The sequence below is a fragment of the Panulirus ornatus genome, chromosome 66 (genome assembly GCF_036320965.1).
Source record: "Panulirus ornatus isolate Po-2019 chromosome 66, ASM3632096v1, whole genome shotgun sequence".
NCBI classification, from domain to species: domain Eukaryota; kingdom Metazoa; phylum Arthropoda; class Malacostraca; order Decapoda; family Palinuridae; genus Panulirus; species Panulirus ornatus.
This window is the reverse complement of record NC_092289.1, coordinates 18712269-18736220: the sequence shown is the minus strand read 5'-3', so window position 1 is coordinate 18736220 and position 23952 is coordinate 18712269. Positions and strand designations below refer to the sequence as shown.

Genomic DNA, 23952 nt, shown 5'->3' with positions numbered 1-23952 from the left:
TCTTATCCCCTTTGCCTTTGTACAATGGCACTATGCACGCATTCCGCCAATCCTCAGGCACCTCACCATGAGTCATACATACATTAAATAACCTTACCAACCAGTCAACAATACAGTCACCCCCTTTTTTAATAAATTCCACTGCAATATTATTATTATTATTGTTGTTATCATCATCATCATTACTGTATTTGTTGTTATTGTTACCATCTGTTGTTATCATTATTATCATTACTATAATCATCATAATTATTACGTTATCATCATTACTATAAACCAAAGAAATGTTTTTGTAAATGATTTAGTCACACGTTTCCTCAGTTGGGTCAAACGTTTGGGATAATTTAATATGTTTTTTTTCACCCGTTATAGAAACCAGTTTCCCCCCCCCCTTTATACAAACCAGTTTCCCCCCCCCCCTTTATAGAAACCAGTTTCCCCCCCTTTATAGAAACCAGTCCCCCCCCCCCCTTTATGGAAACCAGTTTTTCTTTTTCTATCCACTCCCATGACAGAGGAAGCAGATGGCTTATGAAAGACCGATATGCAAATTATTCTTCATTAAATGAAAATAACTAAATTTTTCACTAAACCTGGCTATCGATATACCCGAACCCATTACCATTATCTACGCCACAAATGGTCATTAAGGGTCATTATCACCACCATCTGTCTTATTAGGGATTAGACGTGGACCAGTTGCAGAGGAGGCTCGAAGGGTCGTACCGTCGTGCTCAAGGGTCGTACCGTCGTGCTCAAGGGTCGTACCGTCGTGCTCAAGGGTCGTACCGTCGTGCTCAAGGGTCGCACTGTCGTGCTCAAGGGTCGTACCGTCGTGCTCAAAGGTCGTACCGTCGTGCTCGAAGAGCCGTACTGTCGTGTGTGTGTGTCTGTGTGTGTGTCTATGTGTGTACCTATACAGGTAGGTAGATAGATAGATAGAGAGAGAGAGAGAGAGAGAGAGAGAGAGAGAGAGAGAGAGAGAGAGAGAGAGAACATGTGTGTGTGTGTGTGTGTGTGTGTGTGTGTGTGTGTGTGTGTGTTTGTGTGTGTGTGTGTTTATACAGGTAGGTAGAGAGAGAGAGAGAGAGAGAGAGAGAGAGAGAGAGAGAGAGAGAGAGAGAGAGAGAGAGAGACAGAGAGAACATGTGTGTGTGTGTGTGTGTGTGTGTGTGTGTGTGTGTGTTTGGTTTACGCTGTCTTCCCTCTCATCAACAACACCAAGTTTACCTCACAGTCCACAGTTTGTAGAGGCAATAACACAGAAAAACGACCTAAGTTTCGTATGATCTTCAGCAGACTTCACTAATACCCAAACTTTCCACCCCCCCAAAAGTCCATATTTATAACCCGCAAAAATGACTATAGTTCACGAACTTCACCAATCAACATCCTTCCCTCTCCGCCACAGGAATCTGGGAAATAGAAGCGTTATTTGGGGCGTTTCATTTGCCGGGAGAAAGTGTCTGAATTCACCGTTGCTATTACTGCGCCCGTTTGATTCAAGCGGCGTCGTCGTCGGTGGTGGTGGCCACTCACTGAGCGTACGGCCCTCTCCGCGCCCCGCCACCCTCCTCTCTAAACCCACCCACCCACCCACCAGGTTCGGTTCTCCCAGTCTGAGAGCATTAATATGCCGGGCACCCAGATTGCGTTTTTAACCCCGGCCAGTCGCGAGGCATTTTTATTCAGGCCGTCCCGAGACTATTATACACCGGCCACTCATAGAATATTTTGCATCTCGGCCGCTCAGGGAGCATATTTTTCTCTCCCTCCTCCTCCTCCTCCTCCTCCTCCTCCTACACCGGCCACTCAAAGAGCATTATTTAACCTCCCCCTTCGACCACTCAGAGAGCATTGTTTGCGCCGTCCCACTCCCGGAGCATTTTAGCATGTCAGGCACTCGGAGCCGATGTAACGGTGAAAAGTACAGGCAAGAGGAGACGCTCAAGGACCTTTTCCATAATGATGATGAAGCGAAGACAAATAAGATTCACCGAAACAATGGCCGGGAAATGGAATTTGATACACACGTCGGAGAGGATCAACACAATGTCAACTCGTTTTCATTGAGATAAACGAGTTTTCTATCCTTTTCCAGATATTTTTTTTCTTAAGAGGTCTCTAAGATTTCTTTTGTTTTCGTTTTTCCTTCTTCAGTTCTTTGGCTTCTTCATGACCCCTGTGCGTCCATATGGTCCAGTGCTTTTGGCGTAAAATCTTCCACAAATTAATGTCTTCTCGTGCAAGAAGCTGGAGGAGGGAAATGTTGATAATGCAATGTCGTGTTTTATGTCCTTTACAGGATTTTTGAATCGTACTTTCTAAACGTAGAACTTCAGGACGAAAACAGCGAGCGAGGTTTTTTATTTTCTAATGTTTTTTTTTTATTATTGAATGAAGACTTATAGCTGCTCAGATATGACATGTTTCTAACCCGGGAGAAGCAATTAGCAGCAAGCATCATAATTGGAGTCATTAAGGAATTCCACATTCTAATTTTCCCTGAGTTACCCAGCGAACACCACCCCTCACGAGGTCTTCGGTCTTATTTTGCGCGTTTTCAGAAAACCGCAAATGCGTTCGTCATCACGGGTGTGTGTGTGTGTGTATGTGTGTGTGTGTGTGTGTGTGTGTGTGTATGTGTGTGCGAATGAGTGTGTGTGTGTGTGTGTGTGTGTGTGTGTGTGTGTGTCTACAAAAGGGGGCATGCGTGTGCTCATGCATCATCGCGTACATGTGTATCAAAGCTCCTATTGCTTGTGCTTGCGTGCGTACAACAGCCAAAAACACAACTGCACTCTCGGTATGAACGCAGCCAGCACCATGATATACACGTCTTTGTTCCACTGTTGTTGAACGAAGAATCGCAATGGGTCTATCCATCAAAGCAGGGGCGTGAGCGATGGCCATGAGCACTTTGAACGTTCGCTGCTGACACCATCGAACTCTCTGCCTTTGGGTATTTATGAGTTCACTTGCCGGTTAGCCAAGTTCGAAATCTACACGTAGTCGCAAACTTTAAGGCGATGGGGAGTGTGGTGTGCCAGGTATTACATGTCTGTGTTGTTTTTCTATGTGTTTTGTCTTCTTCTTCTTCTTCTTCTTCTTCTTCTTCTACTTCTTCTTCTTCTTCTTCTACTTCTTCTTCTTCTTCTTCTTCTTCTTCTTCTTCTTCTTCTTCTTCTTCTTCGTCTTCTTCTTTTTCCTCTTCTTCTTCTTCTTCTTCTTCTTCTTCTTCTTCTTCTTCTTCTTCTTCTACTTCTTCTTTTTCTTCTTCTTCTTCTTCTTCTTCTTCTTCTTCTTCTTCTTCTTCTTCTTCTTCTTCTTCTTCTTCTTTTACTTCTGCTTTTTCTTCTTCTTCTTCTTCTTCTCTCTTCTTCTTCTTCTTCTTCTTCTTCTTCTTCATCTTCTTCTTCTTCTTCTTCTTCTTCTTCTTCTTCTTCTACTTCTTCTTCTTCTTCTCCTTCTTCTTCTTCTTTTTCTATCTTCTCCCATTTCAGCCCCCTCATGTTCTGGCCCTCAGAACCCCCCTCGGTTCTCAAGGCAGACATTGGTTCTCAGAGCAGACCATTCAACCCCATCAGTTACGTACGCCTCTCCCCCTTTTGTGACGGGTATGTGTGACGCTTGTTACGTACGCATCTCCCCCCTTTGTGACGGATATATGTGACGCTTGTTACGTACGCCTCTCCCCCTTTTGTGATGGATATGTGTGACGCTTGTTACGTACGCATCTCCCCCCTTTGTGACGGATATATGTGACGCTTGTTACGTACGCATCTCCCCCTTTTGTGACGGATATATGTGACGCTTGTTACGTACGCCTCTCCCCCTTTTGTGACGGATATGTGTGACGCTTGTTACGTACGCCTCTCCCCCTTTTGTGATGGATATGTGTGACGCTTGTTACGTACGCATCTCCCCCCTTTGTGACGGATATATGTGACGCTTGTTACGTACGCATCTCCCCTTTTGTGACGGATATATGTGACGCTTGTTACGTACGCCTCTCCCCCTTTTGTGACGGATGGAAGGCGAAGGATCTGCCCTCGTTCACGGATGCTGGTGTTGGCAGAGAGAAAACCTCATAAGTCTGGGAGCATTTTTCCCTTTCCTATGGCTGTCACTCCTCTGGTGCACCGCTGCTCCCTTTCTTTTTCCTTCCTCCTCCTCCTCTTCTTCTTCGACAATGTCGGTTACACAAGAATAATAGTCGAGGGAAGGGAGTTAGGCGCATTTAATCCGCCAAGTCTGTTAATTAAGACTCAAGAGAGAGAGAGAGAGAGAGAGACAGAGAGAATAACTCTAATTTTGAATCCCAGACTTTAATTAATGACCCCCTCCTCCTCCACCTCCTCCCTCCACTTCCCTACCTTCTTTCCCCCAACCGACCACCACCACCTCCTACCACCCCTCCACACCACCCCCTCTCCTTTTTCTTTTGAGGTTGTGGTTGTGATTAAAAGTATTTTTTTTCTTCTTCTTCTTCTTCTTCTTACCCCCTCTTCCCTCCCCCCTGTTCAATATTTATCAAGGTTGTATGGGGGGGGGGGGGGAGGAGAAAAGTTCTCACCATCTCCGCTAATGAATTTGAACGAAACTTCAACCGTGAAAAACCCAAGTGATGTAACGTGAAGTTTTTTGCGGTTAAGAAGTCATTCACTACAGGTGTGGCCAGATGAGATATGCCCAAAGGAATACGAAAGGAGGAATTCAAACAGCAATAGACCATTAAAACTAAATACAAAGGAATTCAAACAGTAACAGACTATTAGGATTGAATAGAAAGGAATTCAAACAGCAATAGACCATTAAGACTAAATACAAAGGAATTCAAACAGTAACAGACTATTAGGATTGAATAGAAAGGAATTCAAACAGCATTAGACCATTAGGATTTAATAGAAAAGGAATTCAAACAGCATTAGACCATTAGGATTGAATAGAAAAGGAATTCAAACAGCATTAGACCATTAGGATTGAATAGAAAAGGAATCCAAACAGTAACAGACCATTAAGACTGAATACAAAAGGAATTCAAACAGTAACAGACCATTAGGATTGAATAGAGAGGAATTCAAACAGTAACAGACCAGTAGGATTGAATAGAAAGGAATTCAAACAGCATTAGACCATTAGGATTAAATAGAAAAGGAATCCAAACAGTAACAGACCATTAACAGTGAATACAAGAGGAATTCAAACGGTAACAGACCAGGAAGAGTGAAGACAAAGAGATTCAAACAGCAAACAAACTATCAGGACTGAATGCAAAGGAATTCAGACCAATAGAACATAGGAATTCAAGGAGCAGACAGACCGTTAGAACTGACCACACAGGAAATCAGGCTCTAACGCACCACTGGCACAGAATACAAAAGGAATTCAAATGGTACTGCGTGCTACTTAAACAAGGCTATTTTGTGAAAGTGGATGAAGTCAGAAACTCATAGATGAGTGTGATACGAATACAGGGACGTACAAAGATATATTTCGAAAGAAAAACAATATAATCAAAGCTACAGACCTATATCGTTTCTTTTCCTCATACCTGTTGCAGAGACCTGTTCTTATGGAGGTCAACAAGTGAGGATCATATCAACGCTTCCGTAAATAAAAGTAGAAGAGTCTTGAGAAGGCTAGGAAAACCGCACAGCCACTTATATATATATATATATATATATATATATATATATATATATATATATATATATATATATATATATATATATATATATTGGGGATGAGAGAGCTTGGGAAGTGAGTCAGTTGTTGTTCGCTGATGACACAGCGCTGGTGGCTGATTCATGTGAGAAACTGCAGAAGCTGGTGACTGAGTTTGGTAAAGTGTGTGGAAGAAGAAAGTTAAGAGTAAATGTGAATAAGAGCAAAGTTATTAGGTACAGTAGGGTTGAGGGTCAAGTCAATTGGGAGGTGAGTTTGAATGGAGAAAAACTGGAGGAAGTGAAGTGTTTTAGATATCTGGGAGTGGATCTGGCAGCGGATGGAACCATGGAAGCGGAAGTGGATCATAGGGTGGGGGAGGGGGCGAAAATTCTGGGGGCCTTGAAGAATGTGTGGAAGTCGAGAACATTATCTCGGAAAGCAAAAATGGGTATGTTTGAAGGAATAGTGGTTCCAACAATGTTGTATGGTTGCGAGGCGTGGGCTATGGATAGAGTTGTGCGCAGGAGGATGGATGTGCTGGAAATGAGATGTTTGAGGACAATGTGTGGTGTAAGGTGGTTTGATCGAGTGAGTAACGTAAGGGTAAGAGAGATGTGTGGAAATAAAAAGAGCGTGGTTGAGAGAGCAGAAGAGGCTGTTTTGAAGTGGTTTGGGCACATGGAGAGGATGAGTGAGGAAAGATTGACCAAGAGGATATATGTGTCGGAGGTGGAGGGAACAAGGAGAAGAGGGAGACCAAATTGGAGGTGGAAAGATGGAGTGAAAAAGATTTTGTGTGATCGGGGCCTGAACATGCAGGAGGGTGAAAGGAGGGCAAGGAATAGAGTGAATTGGAGCGATGTGGTATACCGGGGCTGACGTGCTGTCAGTGGATTGAATCAAGGCATGTGAAGCGTCTGGGGTAAACCATGGAAAGCTGTGTAGGTATGTATATTTGCATGTGTGGACGTATGTATATACATGTGTATGGGGGGGGTTGGGCCATTTCTTTCGTCTGTTTCCTTGCGCTACCTCGCAAACGCGGGAGACAGCGACAAAGTATAAAAAAAAAAAAATATATATATATATATATATATATATATATATATATATATATATATATATATATATATATATATATTATCCCTGGGGATAGGGGAGAAAGAATACTTCCCACGTATTCCCTGCGTGTCGTAGAAGGCGACTAAAAGGGGAGGGAGCGGGGGGCTGGAAATCCTCCTCTCTCGTTTTTTTTTTTAATTTTCCAAAAGAAGGAACAGAGAACGAGGCCAAGTGAAGATATTCCCTCAGAGGCCCAGTCCTCTGTTCTTAACGCTACCTTGCTAACGCGGGAAATGGCGAATAGTTTAAAAGAAAGAATATATATATATACTCTTCGATCTCGTCAGATTTTCTTTCATAATTCGTTCCAGACACTAAAAGCTTTTCCAGTCTTCTTGGAACGTTGTTATTGTACCACCTGCAGCATTTGAAGGCTAACCTCTTCTTAGGGAACCGGAACACGCCAGTCAGCCATTGGGAATGGAGGTAGGTGGGTTTGTTTACATAGGAGTTGCCAGTTGTGGAGTTTTATCATTTCTTTTTTTTTTGAGGTGGACCGCAGGGTCAGGGTTGGGGGGGGGAGGGTTAATAGATGGGTGGATGGAATGGGTGGATGGTTGCAATACAGTCGTCGTATGCTGGGGGTGCGAGTGGTGTTGATAGAAGTGATGATGGAATGGTTAGATTGCTTGCTGCCTCTGTGATGGTGCGTGAGTGATGGTGATGGCAGTGGTGATAGTGGTAGTGAAGTTGACGTGGTGGTGTTGAGTGATGGTGACAAGACTGATGGTGATGGGGGGTGGTGTGATTTCATTCCACGAACCCATCTATTCTTCTTTTTTTTTTGCCATGGTGATCACTATCACCTATTTGGATTAACATTTCATCATCTGTTTTCATCTGTTTATATCATTTAATGTTCCTATTTTGATAAATCTTTTGTTACATTTTGTTATACTTGGACGTTGCAATTTAGCGATATAAGAACGTAAGTTCAGAACACGGAAAACCTCGTCAGTGCGATGGGTTTACGTCGCACTAACTCTTCCTAGTGCTATGAGCTTGCGACAAGGTAAACATTCCCAGTGTTGTGGGCTTGCGACACAGCATGTATGTTGTGACCTCATCGTGAAAAAATTCTGGGGGCTCTCATGTCCTTTGTGGTCCTCTGTGGTCTGCTTCAGTCCTCTGTGGTCCCCTGAGTCGTCTGTGGCCTTCTCGTGCCCTCTGTCCTCGTCTTGGGTCCTCACTGGTCTTCTGGGATCCCCTCGTATGCTCTGTAGTCCCCTTCGGTCTTCTGTGGTGGTCCTCCGCCTGGGTCGTCTGTGGTCTTCTCGTGTCTTCTGTTGTCGCCTGGGTCCTAAAGTTTTCATCTGATCCCATGACGTCCTGTGTGTTGTCCCACTCCCTAACTTCCCCCTTCCCCACTCCCCATTCAGGACCTATTTCGTGACTTTATATCCCATTCCTTTCAGGTCTTATCCGAGAATCCTTTGCTGACGGCCCTGAAACTTCAGCACCAGCATTCAGGGCCGTTGTGGGGATGGGATGGGGTGCGGGGGAGTTGGTAGGGAGTTCATCGTGAGTCCCTTGATTGTTTCCCTCCCCCTCCCGACGCATCTGATGACGGCGGACGTAATCCCACAGGCAAAACAGAAGAGGCAAGAGTTCCCTCACCACTCGACTTTACCTGCATGCCCGAGTCGTCTTTCATATTCTAATGAGGGTTCATTCCCTGGCGACAGTAACAGATGTGGACAAACACAAGCCTCCTCCACACAGATCAAAGAAGGCGCTTCCCCCGCCCCCACACCACTGATATTTCGGGTATCCGTGATGTGTATAAATTGGCTGTTTGTAATTATCTATTTGTACAGTGTTGGAGAGAGTTCTCTCTCTCTCTCTCTCTCTCTCCCCCTCCTCTCACTCGGAGGGCCCACAAGTGTGGTACTTTCCTTGTGTGTGTGTGTGTGTGTGTGTGTGAGAGAGAGAGAGAGAGAGAGAGAGAGAGAGAGAGAGAGAGGGATGGACGATGTCGCAGGGGGTAACCCACACCAGCGTATCTAAGACCAGGTTCGGCAGCGAAGGTCAAAGGTTTTGGAACCTGCTTCTCAACCCGAATGTTGTTATCAGAGTGAGTCGGTTCTGTGCACCGTCTCGCCACCGTCACCAGAGATCCCTCGTCCCCATGTCGCAGTTCGGGAACAAAACCAAATCAAGATTATTCTTCGAGGGATTATGCGCCAATACAAAAATAGCCCCCATCCCAACCAATTATATTTTTCTTAACACAAATGTGTGTATTGAGGATATTATGCATCACCTACCAGCCACATATATGTAAATATTTATAAAAACGCTACTCAGGCGATTATGAATAAACGAAAAACACGAAGCTGTTCGAGACACTTTTTTCTTTTCTCTTTCCGTCAGTTTTCCAAAATCTTTTCCATTCGCGGGAGATGCAGGAGTATTGCCTTTACTTAGCCGTGAGAGTCTCGTATTTTACCGACAGAAGGACATCAGATGACCCAGCAGTGACAAGGAGATCGCCGATTGTGATTGGCTGGCGAGACAGCAAGAGAGACGGGGCCTTGATACCCCGGCACTCGACGGTGATTGGCTACCGACATAGTGGTGACAGTCCGATTGTCGCCGGTGATTGGATATCGCACAAAACTCCTCCAGACGACCCACCAATAGTGATTTACCGACGGGCAGAATCTGTACTTACGTCAGGGCTACAAATCCCCAATACTACAGATCGCTCCAGACGAGGTTTTGAACCTCATAAAGATGGGTTTCGAACACCTAGATACCGAGAAGTAGCCCCGGGGCAGAGAGAGGATTCCAAGAGGCGAGACGGTCTTCTAATATCATACGTAACGAACAAAGATACCGAGGGAAAAAAAAGATATATATATATATATATATATATATATATATATATATATATATATATATATATATATATATATATATTCCTATGAGTCCACGGGGAAAATGGAACACGATAAGTTCCCGAGTGCACTTTCGTGTAATAATCACATCATCAGGGGAGACACAAGAGAGAAATATAAGTCAGTTGATATACATCGAAGAGACGAAGCTAGGACGCCATTTGGTAAACATGTGGCTGGAAATCCTCCCCTCTCGTTTTTTTTTTTAATTTTCCAAAAGAAGGAACAGAGAAGGGGGCCAGGTGAGGATATTCCCTCTAAGGCCCAGTCCTCTGTGCATAGCGCTACCTCGCTAATGCGGGAAATGGCGAATAGTACGAAAGAAAGAATATATATATATATATATCATGGTTAGTCTTCTATGAAGTGCTAATGGACAAATCGATTTGTATCATACGTCAACACCTTTTCGTAATCAAATGGGATTCTGTACTTGCCAGATATCATTACTCCCGTACAGGTGACGTGCACATATATAAACGTGGCAATTATGACCGAAGCTACACCGAGAGTTCTGCCTCGATTGGGGGGACACAGATGGATCAGTATGGCTTCGAGCCGATTCCGTGCTAGACTTTAAAGGCGATCGGATCGCCTCTGTGTGTAGTCTATGCTTGACATTCAGTCGCACAAGACTCAGGAGGAACACATTTCATTTGTCTTATTATCACCGCGTAGACTAGGCTCCTGCTGCTTTGTTTACATCTCGTAAGCAATGTAGCACTGATTCGCATAACACTCGAGCGTTGCTTCCCTTTACCGGAAACCTGCTTCTGAAACATCTTTTGAGGGACATGACTGAGGAAATCTAAATTCCTTTCCCACCTCGCGTGTGTCTTGCGAACCCGAGACGTCGTCATTTTTGCCCATAAGATAGACTATCGAGTCGTAAACCCTTCTTTTTCTTCCAGTCCATCTCGGAAATTCTACATAGAACTCAACGACTCAACCAGCCTCTCTCTTACTGATGTTGAATACATCTGTCTCTTGTCTCTGTTGCGACAGCTTGTCTCTGTTGCGACAGCTTGTCTCTGTTGCGACAGCTTGTCTCTGTTGCGACGGCTTATCTCTGTTGCCACGGCTTGTCTCTGTTGCGACAGCTTGTCTCTGTTGCAACAGCTTACCTCTGTTGCGATGGCTTGTCTCTGTTGCGACGGCATGTCAATTGCGACAGCTTGTCTCTGTTGCGATGGGCCACATGCATAATTATAGCGTATGTGAACTTAAGAGTTATCTTTAAGACCTGACTCCAAGCAATCATCCCACCACGTCAATGTTACTAAACCTCTACCTCACCCAACCACTCCAAGCATTCATCCCACCACGACAATGTTACTAGACCCCACCCCACCCAACCACTCCAAGCATTCATCCCACCACGTCAATGTTACTAACTATAACAGGAAATTCACTCTTGAAATTTTGACATCAGTGAGGGATGGAGAGGCAAGCATCAAACGAGCGGTGTATGCATTTTACCCGTGGTCTTCGCTAGCCCAAGGGGGTTCATAGTCACCACTACATCCCTATTAAACACCAACAAACCCCTTAATCTTTTCTCTTAAGATGTGTCCTAAGACGCAATCGAAGGCTATATAATGTTACGAATACATCTGAAAATATCATTAACTTAGGTTTTCGTGTTTTTTCTCACTCATGTCGCCAAATAGTTCTCATACTTAGGCTGTTGGGTGCATAGGTTTCGTTTTGTTTTGTTTTTTTCAGCCAATCACATGGCGTTGAGAAAAGGATTTAACGAATCAGAGGTCAGCAGAGGGTATAAATATAGGGTCTTCGAACCGGGGGTTTTCAGTGTTGTTAGACGAGACAGGGGAGAAGGTTGCGTAATTTTTTTGTGTGTGTTTAGTGGGGGCGGGATAGGGGCGTTTAAATTTTTTATAGTAGGGATGAAGTGGGTTTGAGTGATATTGAGGTTTTTAGATAGTTTTATAGGTTGTGTATATCTAATTTTTCTTTATCATAAATGTTTGTCTTGATTTAAAAAACAATAGTTTATGAAAAAAAAATTCTCTTGTCCAGACTCGTTACGATGACGAAACTGTCGCAGTGTTTGATATCTTGCGTTCTTCTGGTTATCTGCAACGCTGATGCAGCTAGAAGTAAGGATATTGTAGTAATTACTACTTTCGAGTATAGTGATCGCATATACTGAAAAGCAAACGTACAAATCATATATTTCTAAAGTTAATATTCGATACGCACGAACCTGAATTCAGTTTTTCGAAATGTAGATTTTTAATGCTTCTGTCTTTCACAATGTAGAAAATACTAATCGGTAAAATTTTATATTTTTTGAATCTAAAATTACGATTTTTAAATTTTCAAATTAATACTATTTTTAAATTTTCAAAATCTAATTTTTTTTCATAAGTTCTGTACGATGATCCTGAGCTGACCTACGTCCCTGACCTCACCTGCTGCTATGGGAAACGCCTCCTTCACCACGGCGAGATCGCTCTGAGCTTGCCAGAATGTTGTCTGCAGTTGAAATGTTCCTTTGGTCTCTTAAAGCTTGAACAAATAGGTCCTCCAGGCAGCACTTACTGTGAGTATATAACCGTAAAATCATATTCGATTTTGAACAATATTTTAATTTCAAATGTTTAGACAATTTATTGAATTGCTTGCCAAATTAACGGAAAAAACTTTAAATTCTTCACTATTATACTAAACAGTAGTCGTTTTATACTTTGATGTATTTCTATTAGAATTCAAGATCCTAATTCGGCATTGATTTTTAATCTCAGGACGTCGGTAATTTGATTTACTTTTTGCACTCTAGGCTGCGAATTCGATGGGCAAATTTACCCTCCAGGCTATGAACTAAACCATTGCTACCCATTGGTATGTACACACGGAGAGTGGCATTACTTGGATCATATAGACGACTGTTGTAAGTATACATATTTTTATATAATAGTTAAAAAGATTTAAAAATCTTTAACATATCGAATGATTTTTTTAAATAGATTTGCATCAAAATTTGAATTTTCATTAAACTTTGTAGATTTTATTCTAATTTCATTAAATTTTTTTTAATAGGTAAACACTGCGCTCTTTACAACGACCCCCACATAATTACCTTCGACGACCACAGCTACGACTGGCACGACGACTGTAATTACACCGTGACCCAAAACGACCTGACCTACAATCCAGAGGTCGGCGTCTTCAGCGACTTCGTCCGTTGTTGGGGCTGCGCATCTTGCTTAGGTCAAACAACCTTCAGGAATGACCCTCACACCATACTTACCCTCAGGAACGGAGCAGTATTCGATGCAAGTCCTTAAGTTATAAAAATTAAATTGCTAAAATTTGATAGATTTTCCAATTATAATTTTCCAATTTTTTGATTTTTTTAAATTTGATACCTTATTTTTTATCAGGTAGCTGATGCAAGTACTTCTTAAAATAGTTATAAAAATTAAATTGCTAAATTTGATAAATTTTCCAATTTTAATTTTCCAATTTTTTGATTTTTTAAAAATTTGATATTTAATATTTTATCAGGTGCTGGTGAACGGTGATCCATTTAACGTGCCGTTCTCTGGTGTTCACGTACTGACGTCATCGGGTGGAACCCATCCTGTGTTAGTGTGGCGGAACAAACACTGTATAATACTACTAGGCTCCTCTCGTCTCGTGGTAACTAAACACAAATTCTATCGCCATGATTGTCATCATAAACACTTAGTCCATAACTTTGCAAAAACTTTCAAACTTTTGAAGGTATTAAACTGTATTTTAAACCTTATATTTCAAATTCCGTCAGCTTCAGCACTGTCGAAATCGACTGGATATATGGGCCCATCCCAGCCACGCTGATAACCTGGACGGGCTCTGTGGTCACTACAACTTCTATATTCGTGATGACTTCACAGATCGCCAGGGCAATGTCCATGACTTGGAGTACCGTCCGTCAGAGTTCCCTATGTCTTGGAAGGTAATTCCTTAACCTTCACGTACAAAACTAATAAGATTCCCCGTAAATTTGATTGGAGTTACTAATCCACATTAATTTGGAATCGAAATGATTTGGGAAAGTGTACATCCGTTGATCAAAAATGGAACTTTTCTAAAGATTAAAAATTTTACTTTATCGTTTCTCTATTCTTTATTGCAGACTAACGACCAAAGTGACCCACACTGCAAGAGGCATTACAATGCTAAACCCTCCTATGGTTGCCCAACTGTAAGTACAAAATCAATAATTAGTTCTTTATTCTGTACCATAAAATTTTCACTGTATATAAAATTTGACTAAATTTTTTTCAATTTAGAATTTAACCATCTTTAAAATTATTTCCCTATCTGCACAGGGTAACCCATGCCGTGCTGGGAAAGTTCAGTTTGACGAATACCTGTCCACATGCAAGAAATACCTGAATGCCATCATTGGGAAACGCAAGGAACTATTATACCTTATAGGTAACAACCCAAGAATTTTTTATTTTAAATTTCCAATGTTTAAAATGTCTCTAAAAATTTTAATTTCTCAAATTTTTTTTCTTAAATTGGACTTTTTAACTTGCAGATTCCTGCGCGTTTGACATATGCATGATGACCCAGAATGGTGAATCTCCTCGAACAATTAAGGAATGGCTTAGAGAACTCCAGGATAACGCTGAGATCGCGAAGGACAACGTCATAAAGACCACAGGTCCTCATCCACGTGAAATTTTAACGTTAAATTGAAATTTTCCAGTTTCTCAATTTGATGGTAAATTTGACAAGGTATTCTCCATTTTTCAGGTAGAAAACCTAGTGCGCCTGTGGAAGTAATTGATGTACACCCAGAACCCATACACCCTAAACCACTCCATCCCAAACCAGTCCACACCATACACCCGAAACCAGTCCACCCCAAACCACTCTACGTCACTCCTTCCTACTCACTAGACTACATTGATCCTCGACAGACGTTCACTTCCCATGAACCTTCTTTCATAGACGGTTTTGCCACCATCGTAACCTACGACTCCCCCGGCGCAACACTAACTCTACCGCGTCTTACTGATGTCTACAGCCCAGTGCCTCTGGTAGGAGCCTCTCCCGAAAAGACACTGATGAAAGAATACGCGACAATCGTGGTAGAATCTCCATCTTATACTTCGACTCCACTTCGTCCCACCGACGTACGCAGTCCACACCTTACCGTCGGAGTCGACCTTCATGTCAGTCCTACGTTAACTCTATCCAAAGAGCATGTCACTCCTTTAAGGGTGATGTCGACCACATACCCTCCCAACCCAAGAGTCCCAAATCTTCGAGTTCCGGGACTCGAAGTAACACCAATGATGGAGCCACATACTGATGACTCTGATCTTGCTACACCTACCATGACAGAGTATATGGAACCGTCAGAATCCATGGAAATGATTTATTCGGCCACACCTACCACCATCACACCTGTGGTTGATATACCACGTAGCAATGTTCTACATCATGCGTCTACAGAGACTAATTATATTTCACAAGGTCCATCAATGTAAAACTATATATTGTAGCAAGTTTTCTTTCACTCTTAGTCTTTTTTTTAACATTACATTAAAACTTCACCCCGATGTTACTTTTGATACCTTGGCTCAACGCAGTTGGTTTGGATTTGGCATGTAAAATTCCTTTTTTTTTTTCTGAATTGCTCATAATATTCATTTTCGTTATAGTAAGTCATTTTCCTTTATCAGTGTCCTGTGTTTACTAAAATCTTAATTTCTATGGGAAATAATCTTTAAGATTATAAAAATATTATTTTCTACTGATAGACTTTAACCAAACATTAACTCCTTGGTACTATATCAAGGGACAAATTCTATAACATAAATGATGCAATATAATGCAGTATGATACATAAGTTACCAATATACTTTTGTAACTACAAAGTCTTTGCATGGACAATGTACTAAAACATCGAAAATGTAAATTTAAATCGCGGATTTGCTCACTATCTTAGAAAAATAGGTTATTTCGCAAGCCCAATTCAGAAATGGGTAAATGCACATTGACATTACATATTGAAATGCTGATTGTTTGAAAAATGATCATTGTTGTACTCATTACGCCACAAATGACGGCTTTAAAAAATTTATGCCTTTCAAAGGAAGGCCGAAAACCACTTAATTACATGCATTAATTACTTTTAAAAACAAGATGCATATGATCATGCGTAAAATTTCGCTAATACTGTATTTACAGCAAGACTCCAAGACGAGCATGGGAAATCCATGACTATAATGAACACAATGAGAGAAAACCTGATAACTTAGAGGGATGACTGAACGGGCGACTAAACTTTCCTCCACTTGATACATCACCACCATACTCTTGTGTACACGCCACAAAAAAACAATATAATGCACTTGTACATTGCAAACTTCCACACGGCACAAAGATAAACTCTTTAAAAGGCCTAAGAACGTATAATTAGAACATAGTAGCGTATTAATGTAAACGTGATCATTGTTAAGTTCACTAATGTAAATAATATTAACGCCAAATGTGTGAATAATTTCTATACGGGGAAGCAAGGTTAATATATATACTAAGAAATGGTTCGTATCCACTTCAGCTCGAGGTATGGTTACCGCATCTTCGAAATGGACTGGTTCGCGACACTCGGGTCCAGGGTTCGTGTCGCTGTGGAATGGGTAAGTGTTAAATCTAAATATATACACAATGTTGTCATAAGCTTTATATAAAAGTATTGTTCGTGTAAAACTTTTCGTTCTTGCTTAACCACACGCTGTGTGTACTTTTAAAAAAAACTACGCACCCTTCGTGTATACTTCAGACACACGAACGTTGATTTCATGCACACACGCTTGAAACTCTCGCGTGCTGGTCTTCGTGTAAGCTTGAGAATCTTTTAATTAACATGCTGGACTCGAAGCCCGGGCCTGGGTGGAAAACTCACACTCCGCCAGCCAGACCTTGGTCTCTCCATTGTGGTTTTAAGAGAATAGGCTCCAAATGATTCTTTTTTCCCCCCCACTTACTGTACGAGGGATGAGCTGTCAGGATTATATTCGCCCTAGGAATTGTTAAGTTGGCAAATGGTTGTAAGTAGTTAAGTTGGCAAATGGTTGTGATTCTCTCCTGTGTATGTTTTTATTGCCTATGAACCCCATTTGTCCCCCCACCCCCCCATAAGCACACCCCCACTCCACTGTTTTACTTTCCACACTGCGTCCAAAATGTTCACGAACTTTGGACCATATAGTCTTTGAGCTTTGAATAAGTCAGGAGTGGTCAAGTTCTGGTAAAAAAAAAAAAGGGGGGGGTTTGAACTTTATAGCAGCAGAGGTTAGGTGTGTGTGTGTGTTCGTGGGAGTTTAGGGTTGGACGTGTGAGGTTGATTTGTCTGGGGGACTGAGGTTTTGTGGCTAGACAGTGCTGCAGAGCAAGGTTGTAGAGTGGGATTGGGGGTTTGTTCGTGATATTAGTTTGGGTTTGAGGTTGAAGAACTGATGTTGTGATTGGTGTAAGGCAGGGGATGTCGGGCTGGGTTGTGAGGTTTTGTATATTCAGCTATGGCCATCAGGTTGATTTGAGGTTGGAGTGTAAGGTTATGGATATAGTGCCGAGGTTGTGGATAAAGGTCTGGGGTAATGGGCATAGAAGGTGGGGTTGTGCATAAACCTTGGGGTTTTTGGGCTAAGGTTGTGAATATATAGAGCAGAGGGTTGTGGGGTTTACTCCTGTGGTTGGGGATACAAGCTTAGAATTGTGGGTGTGGGAGTTTTCATCACGCAAAAGAACCTCAGGCGAGAACCCAGCTGTAGTCATGTGCTGGCCCTCATAATAGCTTGCATGCATTCATGAATACTGGTGTGCATCCATATTTGCTCGGTAGTCTTACCCCTCTCGTACCCAATTATAAAACTCCCGTCCTAGTCCATTTTCATGAGATCTGATGGCCTTTTTTACCGTGCTCATGTGTGCGCGTCATTCTCAAACACTCGTGCAATGCAAGTCTCGGTTATTTCTCTATAGAATTGTCGACCGCAAGTCTCTCTCTCTCTCTCGCTCTCTCTCTCTCTCTCTCTCTCTCTCTCTCTCTCTCGTATTGCGCACACAGAAAGGGGTTAGTCTTATAGAGAAGTGAGAGAAAGAGAGAGATAGGGGTTGAGTGAGGTAAAGTTCGTGAAAAGGAGATGTATGAGATACAAAGATTAGAGAATGAGATAGAAATTAAGAGGAAGTAAAAAGGGGGTTCAGAGAGAGAGAGAGAGAGGAAGCAAGGGGTAAGAGAAGGAGAGCGAGAGAAAGAGGTAAATTAGGAAAGAGAGAGAGAGAGAGAGATAATGTCAAAAGCAACAGTGAGGTAGCGAACCACTGGACACTCTGTGTCTGGTATTACATAACAAAGCTTAAACGAAGGCCAGCTTGATGTGTCCATGAGTTGTCCCGTCTTGACAGCCCGTCAACACAAGCTTTAGCGCACCACAAAAGCTGCTGTCATCCTCACATCTCACGCTATGTAATTAACTAAACAGCACTGGAGTAAAATGAGCTCTGAAAGAGCAAATTCCACTGTAATAGTTATCCGCCCTGGAGGAAATAAAACAGTTTTAGTGTTTATTGTCATTTCGTATTCAAGTGGTTGACCACAAAGGAGACTTGAATTAAGAAGGAGGTAAAAGAAAAACATTTTTTTTTTTTAAACTGAGACGTTTAAATTGTGATTTAAAGTAGCGTTTTCCGTTGATGTTAATAAGGGGAGACTGGACGAACAGTGCCTCCTAGTGGAGCAGAGTTGGTTATCATCGCTGGACGGTGACAAAGTCATCATGTTTAAGGTACGAAGCCATTTTCTTCGAGGCTTTAAGCAAGGAGGTAAATATTCTTGCAGTAGGGCTAAATTGCCTTCCAAATGACGAAGTGATAATGGGTGATTCTATCTTACAGATGAAGATGGCTCATTTTCCCTCGTACAGGCATGAAAATGAATCCCTTTATCGGGTTTGAGAAAGGAATATGATCTCGGCTGTCACTCTCCAAGTACAGAATGGCTCACTCGTCCGCCTTTAGGAGGAAAATGACTTCACTTTCTAGTCTTCGAGCAAACACTGGCTCGCTTTCCAATCTTCAGCCAGAAAATTACTCATGGCATCTCTAGATTTGTGTGTTCAGTGTTCGGACAGATCTATATAGATTCCAGCAATCCAGGTCTAAACTTTTATCCATAGAAATTAATAAGGCAAAATCCTTCATTTTTGACAGGTTTTAGTAATAGTAGAGCTTCGAAATTTTCTAGCTATCTTCGCCCAATACTCCTTTTTTTTTTGCGAACATCAGAACAGTCGGATTCGAACCACCAAGACCGCAACTCGAACACGGAACTTCAGAATCTCGAAACAGCTTTGGATTTGAATTCCGGGGCTTCAGAATCTCGAAACAGCGTTGGATTTGAATTCCGAGGCTTCAAGATCTCGAAACGTCGCTGGATTTGAATACCGGAGCTTCAGAAGCTCGAAACAGTGCTGGATTTGAATACCGGGGCTTCAGAATCTCGAAACAGCACTGAATTTGAATTCCGGGGCTTCAGAATCTCGAAACAACGCTGGATTTGAATACCGGAGCTTCAGAATCTCGAAACAGCACTGAATCTGAATTCCGGGGCTTCAGAACCCTCATGACACAACGCCATCAGCTTGGGGTTTGAACTTTCGGGTGTGGAGGATGAGGGGGAAGAGGTGTCTCGGGAGACCAACCACGCTCGGGCTAATTAAGATGGGCAGAGCGAACCCCAAGTTCACCGATCGTCGAAGTTGGGCAGAGTTGGCCCAAGTTGTGTCTCATGTTGCCTGGTGGCCCGCCCGCCCCACCGCCCCCTTCACACACACACACACACACACACACGCAGTTTCACACGCCCCCACCTTCCAGCCACCACCACCACCACACACGCTTGAGAGAGAGAGAGAGAGAGAGAGGGAGAGAGAGAGAGATAACCCGCGGAAACTGAAACCAAGAGAGAGATAGATGCAGCGACGTCTCCTCTCTGCCACCGTGAGAGAGAGAGAGAGAGAGAGAGAGAGAGCAGCAGCAGCAGCTCATGGATATTGACACAGTCGGTAACCGAACCGGACTAAATGACGTTGCGCCAGTCGACCTGTCAACATTGACCTTAAATGGGAATAAACAGATGACTGTCATTTAAGACGTTATTGGAATTACCGTCAGCTGGAGTTCTGACCCCTATGAGCACGACGTGACAAGTTGACCCTTGAACACGCCTGTACGACTTTTGAGCACGACGGTACGACCTTTGAGCACGACGGTACAACCCTTGAGCACGACGGTAAGAACCTTGAGCACGACGGTGCGACCCTTGAACACGACGGTACGACCCTTGAGCACGACGGTACGAGCCTTGAGCACGACAGTGCGACCCTTGAGCACGACGGTGCGACCCTTGAGCACGACAGTGCGACCCTTGAGCACAACGGTACGAGCCTTGAGCACGGCGGTACGAGCCTTGAGCACGACGGTGCGACCCTTGAGCGCGACGGTGCGACCCTTGAGCACGACGGTACGACCTATAAGCAGGACGGTACGACCCTTGATCACGCTAGTACGACCTTCGGGCTATGATGGCGTGACCCCCTGACCTAACCAATACAGAGTCGTACATTTGTGCTTAAGGCTCGCTGAGATCAAGGGTCGTACTGTGGAGTATATCAAGGGTAAAGGCTTTGATGAGAGAATGGACGACCTTTTCTATTACCATGACGCACACACACACACACACACACAAACACACACACACACACACACACAAACACACACACACACACACACACACACATACACATATATATATATATATATATATATATATATATATATATATATATATATATTGTGGTCATAACATGGTAATCCTTTCCAATTAATAAAATCCCGGAGCTTAATTACATTTAATGGAAATTTAAGCATGCAACTCTGACAATTACATAATGGGCTATGATACGATGTTAATTAATCTCTTTTGGGGAAGGCTGTGAAATAGTTCCTGGCGCGGGAAAAACGTATTATCATACGCTTCAGATAAGGAATTTATCATTTTCTACAGTAGACTGAGGAGGGAGGGAGTGGGAAGGAGAGAGAGAGAGAGAGAGAGAGAGAGAGAGAGAGAGAGAGAGAGAGAGAGAGAGAGAGAGGGAGAAGGAGAGAAGGGGGGGTTGGGGATGGGGTGAGGGTGGAATCCCGAGAGAGAGAGAGAGAGAGAGAGAGAGAGAGAGAGAGAGAGAGAGAGAGAGAGAGAGAGAGAGAAGGGGAAGGGGCTGGGGATGGGGTGGTGAGGGTGGGATCCCTCTAGGTGAATAGTTGGCTCGGGAAGTAGATGGAGACTAGATGGAAGGATAGAGATGGAAGCTTGAGATCAGGTTATCATTCAGGACTGAAATACAGACGATTTTCAACAGCCAATGTAGATAGTTCCGCTGTTGCGACAGGATATGCCAGCGAACTGCACATTGAGCTCAGTCACAAGTGTATTTGTGTGATCTGTCATCACCTATTTTTTTTTTTTCTTTTTTCTTTGGCCTAGACGGGGAGGGAGTTCAACACAGGTGGGGACCCCATTCCTTGAACAAATGGGGCGCCCCCACGAATGTGTGTGATTGCTACTAGCGCGTTATGGGGAGAGTTGACCCATCTGTTAACCTGGTAAATATGTGTTCCATGTCCTTAATCTTAATTGGTTAATTACCTAGGTGTGTGTGTGTGTGTGTGTGTGTGTGTGTGTGTTTTTAAAGGGGGAGAAAGCCAAAGCAGGTGTTAGAAAGGGTAAGACAGCGGTTGGACGACCAAAACATCTGTCGAACATATGAAACACCTGTCGGGCAACTGCACATATCTTTTGAACAGACGAAACATGAGTCAAACAACGACACAAATCTTTTGGACAGACGAAACATAAGTCAAACAACGACACAAATTTTTTGAACAAAGGAAACATGAGTCAAACAGCGACACAAATCTTTTCGAGCAGACGAAACATGAGTCAAACAACGACACACATCTTTTGAACAAACGAAACATGAGTCAAACAACGACACAAATCTTTTGGACAGACGAAACATGAGTCAAACAGCGACACAAATCTTTTGAACAGACGAAACATGAGTCAAACAAATAGAACATTGACCTGAACTAAATCAAACATCCGTCCAGTCACTAAAACATCAGTCGAACAAATAAAAAAAAGAGCCAACGAACAAATACATTATCTTTCATAACTGACTTACGTCGCGCACACGAAGCACAAGTGAAACAAATGAAATGATATCTATCGCATGATGAAGTATGATCAATTCTGTCACACAGGAACAAAAACATCTCTTAAAGATATTGTGTTTGCTGTATTTGTCGAAAAACATCTCTCATTGTGTTTGCTGTATTTGTCCTCATTCTCGAATCCACAAACACACGCGCAGGCCAGATACCCACTCAGCCCCTTCAAACTAACATGTCTGGCAAACAAAAACAAACAAAAAAATATAGATTTCTTTTTTTTTATTTTTTGCTTTGGTATCAGGCAATATTAACCCGGGAAGCGAATGTTGGTTTACGAATATATAATTTGATATCTGCCCCCATCCCCACCCAACCACCCCCTCCTTCCCCTGTTAAAATGAGAGTAATTTGTGCTGGGAACCAAAAAAATAAATACACACACACACACACACACACACACACACACACACACACACACACATACACACACACACATATTATATATATATATATATATATATATATATATATATATATATATATATATATATATATATATATATATATATATATAATATGTGTGTGTGTGTGTGTGTGTGTGTGTGTGTGTGTGTGTGTGTGTGTGTGTATATACATATATGAATTGTACATTTTGTGAAATGTTTCAGTGCAGAATTTCATCCCGAGCAACCTCGTTGCCCAGAACAATTAGTGGATATAGGATGTCAGTGTTAATATTCCTTTGTTGTGAAACTGTTTATTACAACATCGATTATAACAGCCATACCGTCTGGCTACAGGTTGTACTGCCAGGCGCGCGCCACCTACATCACAAGACGAGAATCACAACAGTGTACTTATGTGCAGTGATACACCTACAACACTACCCGTATGATGATACACCTACAACACTACCCGTATGATGATACACCTACAACACTACCCGTATGATGATACACCTACAACACTACCCGTATGATGATACACCTACAACACTACCCGTATGATGATAGACCTACAACACTACCCGTATGATGATAGACCTACAACACTACCCGTATGATGATACACCTACAACACTACCCGTATGATGATACACCTACAACACTACCCGTATGATGATACACCTACAACACTACCCGTATGATGATACACCTACAACACCACCCGTATGATGATACACCTACAACACTACCCGTATGATGATACACCTACAACACTACCCGTATGATGATACACCTACAACACTACCCGTATGATGATACACCTACAACACTACCCGTATGATGATACACCTACAACACTACCCGTATGATGATACACCTACAACACTACCCGTATGATGATACACCTACAACACTACCCGTATGATGATACACCTACAACACCACCCGTATGATGATACACCTACAACACTACCCGTATGATGATACACCTACAACACTACCCGTATGATGATACACCTACAACACTACCCGTATGATGATACACCTACAACACTACCCGTATGATGATACACCTACAACACTACCCGTATGATGATAGACCTACAACACTACCCGTATGATGATACACCTACAACACTACCCGTATGATGATACACCTACAACACTACCCGTATGATGATACACCTACAACACTACCCGTATGATGATACACCTACATCAGTACTACTTACAGTATCGCACCCCCTGCATCAATATACCCCCTACATTAACGCAGTGGCCACATCAATACATCATCTACATCACCTCACTCCCTTCATCAATGCACTGCCTGGACCACCTCACTCCCTTCATCAATACACGACCACAGTCAACGTAAATTAACATGTTCTCATCTTGCATCTTAAACGCATCAGTTCCCACCTGGTTGGAGAACGCTAAGATCATTCCCAGTTTGTAGCGTTCAACGTATACCAGTTTGTAGCGTTCAACGTTCACCAGTTTGTAGCGTTCAACGTATGCCAGTTTGTAGCGTTCAACGTACACCAGTT

General features: G+C 42.6%; 1 protein-coding gene across 2 annotated transcripts; it reads left to right on the top strand.

Annotated features, from left to right (window-relative positions):
• Window positions 1-11507: 11507 nt before the first annotated feature.
• LOC139746772 (uncharacterized) lies at window positions 11508-15277 on the top strand. 2 transcript variants are annotated; one of them, XM_071658304.1, is made up of 11 exons: window positions 11508-11531; window positions 11733-11812; window positions 12085-12258; window positions 12496-12606; window positions 12756-12991; window positions 13224-13358; window positions 13486-13656; window positions 13837-13905; window positions 14033-14141; window positions 14248-14373; window positions 14466-15277. In XM_071658304.1, the coding sequence occupies exons 2-11, from the start codon at window positions 11743-11745 to the stop codon at window positions 15203-15205; spliced, it is 1941 nt and encodes a 646-aa protein (XP_071514405.1). In that variant the 5' UTR covers window positions 11508-11531; window positions 11733-11742; the 3' UTR covers window positions 15206-15277. The 2 variants fall into 2 exon arrangements, with proteins under 2 accessions (XP_071514405.1, XP_071514406.1); XM_071658305.1 differs by having other exon boundaries at window positions 11527-11536.
• Window positions 15278-23952: the final 8675 nt, after the last annotated feature.